This window comes from Eucalyptus grandis, chromosome 9 (genome assembly GCF_016545825.1).
Source record: "Eucalyptus grandis isolate ANBG69807.140 chromosome 9, ASM1654582v1, whole genome shotgun sequence".
Taxonomy (NCBI): domain Eukaryota; kingdom Viridiplantae; phylum Streptophyta; class Magnoliopsida; order Myrtales; family Myrtaceae; genus Eucalyptus; species Eucalyptus grandis.
Window position 1 is genome coordinate 15,243,366 of NC_052620.1, and position 3,946 is coordinate 15,247,311.

At 40.4% G+C, this 3,946-nt stretch overlaps 1 protein-coding gene across 1 annotated transcript; it reads left to right on the forward strand.

Moving 5' to 3' along the window:
• Positions 1-1,146: 1,146 nt before the first annotated feature.
• Positions 1,147-3,269, forward strand: LOC104418390 (probable phytol kinase 3, chloroplastic; the record flags this gene model as incomplete). The annotated part of the gene is made up of 6 exons (XM_039301507.1): positions 1,147-1,350; positions 1,756-1,823; positions 1,915-2,046; positions 2,216-2,331; positions 2,688-2,802; positions 2,889-3,269. Coding segments are annotated over 6 exons (813 nt in total), but the record flags the coding sequence as incomplete, so codon positions are not given.
• Between the last annotated feature and the right edge of the window lie 677 nt (positions 3,270-3,946).

Genomic DNA, 3,946 nt, shown 5'->3' on the forward strand with positions numbered 1-3,946 from the left:
GCCTAAGTTTGCTCCATAGCCCATGAAGCTAAGTAATTCTCTAGACTTGCTTACCCAACGTAGCTCTATTAAAGGTGATTAAGCCCAAGAAACCCAAGCCTCCATTGTCCTTCCTTGTTTTGAATAAATCCCTTTGCCTCTAATGTTTCCAAAACTTTTGACTCCCCATTTTTCCACTAAAAAGCGGCAATTTTTTGCTCTATAGCACGACATACAGGTAAGGGATTTAAAGATTGACATTGCACAGTAAGGCAAAATTTGAATCACCACCTTTAGTCGGACTTGTTTCCTTGCCTTTGACATCAGATTTTATTTCCACCCTTCCAATTTTATATTCACTCTAACAAGGATTCATGCAAATTTTTCTTTAATGCTCCTTAATCTGAGGGTATTCCCAACTACTTTTTTGTGTTGTCAATTCGGAGCACGCAATTCATTGGCCATGTTTTCATCTTAATCTCTCATGCCATCCCGAACTGAGGAAAATTCCCAACTTATTTAGATTAATAAACTGACCCATAGCATAACAATAATAGTTCAAGACAGCACCAGCATTTTGACATTCATTGACTTTTTCGTCAAGAAAAAAAAAAGATGGAATCAATAGCAAACCACAAATGAGCTCGTTTTATTCGTTTACAGCGGAGCATACGAAAGAAAAGAGATCACGTCACACTTCGAAGGGCAGAACAACCTTAAACCCTTCTAATTTTTATTCCTTCGCAATTGCTTTGTTCCTAATGGCCGTTGCTTCAAAACTTGAATTGTTATGGCCTAATCAACCTTTTATATACACGTTATATATACGTGCACATCTAACTTTTGCATAATATATAGTGCATGTGCACTTCACACCTCTTAAAGAAATTGTTTTTCAACGGTCTACGCGATGAACTCCTTGTAGAATGGTAGATTTTTTTCTGACCGTTCATTTTTTTCCAACACCTGAGTTACTGTAGGAGGCATCACTTTCGTACCTTCGAAAGGGTAGTTATTACGGAAACAAAAACGAAAGAAGTCAACAGTCTTACCTTTTGTTTGGATGCGACGGATGGGTATGAACAGAAAAGATGGAGAAGAATTGGGGTTTTATCTTGTTCGGGAAAGCAATTGAGAGTTGGGTGAAGAATGGTAGGGCGCGACTAATTTGGTTCTCTCTCCTCCTCCTCCTCCACCTCCTCCTCCTCCTGCTCCTCATCCAGTCTCAGTAGGGCGACCGAACCGGCAGTGATTATGCTCCACCAGAATCCGGTCGTGTCCGATGTACTCGCTACAGCCGTGTCCGGCGGCACCGCTCTCACGGTTCTCCGGTTGTTTGAAGAAACAGCTAAGCGAGGCGTCTTTGACCAGGTTCGGACAGGATTACTCCCTACTTCCTTTGCTTGTTCCATAAATTTCCTGCTGGCGATGCTGTCTCGGGATGCTCGGCTGTTTCGTTTTACTCATTAGACCAAATTTTATTCGCATCTCAAATAACTCGTGTTGACCAGTTGATTTGGGGCGGTGGAGATTACCCATCCAAATCATATCAACCAATCGCAAACTCGAGCAGAGCGACCTGAACTTGACCTGTCCCCCGGGCTTGCGGAGTGTATGGACCTGAAATATTGCTGACTGTCCCAACTCGTGCCCCTAAATTATAGAAAAAAATTTGCATCTCAAAGCAGTCCTTGTAAACAGAGTAGTTCTAGACCTGATTGCTGTTTTCAAGCCGTTTGTTATATTTAAATGTCTTTGTTTGTGTCCCTCGTTCAGAAACTTAACAGGAAGCTTGTTCATGTAAGCTTTGGATTAGTTTTCATGCTTTGCTGGCCACTGTTCAGGTAATCTTAAGACTACACCACTTTTTTTCTTTTTTCTAAATTCCTAATGGATTATTAGTTTGGTGAGGTGGCTATTGCTGATAAATTGCAGTTCTGGGCATCGAGGTGCGCTTTTAGCTGCTTTGATTCCAGGGGTTAATATCATCCGCATGCTTCTTCTGGGATCTGGCATTTGGAAAGATGAGGCGACGGTGAAGTCCATGACCAGATTTGGGGACCGCAGGTTCGTAACTCGAGTTATTTGGTATCCGCATTGCATTGACGACAGAGGTGAATCAGGTTTGATAGGATTACATCGCTTGTATTTAAATAATTGCAGTACTGATCTCTAAACTTGTTATTCGATTGGTGATCTACTCGATCAAGCAATTTGATTTAGTCAAGATTTTCAGGGAACTTCTTGAAGGGCCGCTATTCTATGTTCTCACAATCACATTTGCTTGCGCGTATTATTGGAGGACTTCGCCAATCGCAATTGCAGCAATATGCAACCTCTGCGCCGGAGATGGTGCACTAATCTAACTCCCCATTATTTCTTGCTTGTTATACTGGCATAGGTTCAATGACTGGTAACTGCAAAAGTAAAGGGACATACTAAGGACTTCTTCAGTGTCATGGACCTAAATGTTGAGAAATAATATTACAGTGCTTAATGCCACAAATGATAATGGGGTGAAGTTATTTCCTTAATTTAATAGAATAAATGATGTTATCTTCAGTCAAGGCTTAGAATGATACATAGATATCAAACCGCGTGACGAGAGATGTGGTCATCAGTTCAAAGGAATCACATAATTTTCCCAAATATCCGAAAACTAAAGAGGGCGGGCTTAAGCCTAGACACCTGGTTTTGCCTGATTTCAGGTTTTGCGGACATCATCGGAAGGCGGCTTGGCCAACATAAAATTCCCTACAACCGTAACAAATCCTTAGCTGGTAGCATTGCAATGGGCTGTGCCGGGTTTTTAGCATCTCTCGGGTAATTCTCAGTCATGTGTTTGAGGATTCTGTATAAATCTGATTGAGTGGTGGCCTTATTGGTTACAATTTGCTTATGTTTACAAGGTTTATGTCCTATTTTTCTTCATTTGGTTATATCCGAGGAAGTTGGGAGATGGCTTCGGGTTTCTTGGTGGTCTCTCTTGCTTCTGCTCTGGTGGAATCACATCCTCTGAGCTCTCGGCTCGACGACAATCTCACAGTTCCCTTAACTTGTGCATTGGTGGGGAGCCTTGTTTTCTAGGTGCTTAACATTCATTATGACCGTTTCTCTCCAAGGGAAAGGAAAGCACAATCGTCGGTGTAGAGATATTATAATTTTATGTTAGTATTTGGTGTGGATTTTGATATGAATGCAAGTGGATGTGTGTTTGTGGGACAACACAGCAAAGGGTGGAAGAAAACAATAGTTATTTTAATGAAAAAAAAAGGATTACAAGGCTGATAGTGATTGGTTTAGTTTTGATAGTTGTTTTCTTTTCTGTATTTATGACCATACAACCAGGCCTATTTCTAGGCTCCAATAACCGACTCATACAGCAAATCACCTCTGCATTTGTCTGAGATTTTCTTCTTATTTTTAACCTTGACCACAAACTTCAACTACCACTAAGACTAGAGACTTGTACAGTCTAGGCTTTTCCAGAACAGTAGATTAAAACTTTGACACTCCTTTTCAATCCATTTTTGTGATACTCCGATCATACTTCAAAATATCTCAAACTTGATTTGGGATAGTGCTTTAGTAAATATGTCCTCGACTTCTACAGAGTTTTCCAGTGCTTTATCTGTCCAATACTTTCCACTTCTTATATTAAGTGATGTTTTATGGCAATATTTTCTGTTTTTTCGTGAAAAACGAGATAAGACATAGCGATAGCGGACTTGTTATCGCAAAATATTGAAGTAGGTTTTGTCTGTACCGCTTCAATGTCCTTTAATATTCTACAAAGTCATAATGCCTAACTGGTGATAGTAGCAGCTATGATGTGCTCAGCTTCTGTGGAAAATTTTTCCACTAAATCCTGCTTTTGGATGCCCATCAGATTATTTTAATAGCTAGTGTAAATGCCAAGCTAGTAGTACTCCTACCGTTGAGTCTGCCAGTAACTGTTGTGTAACTA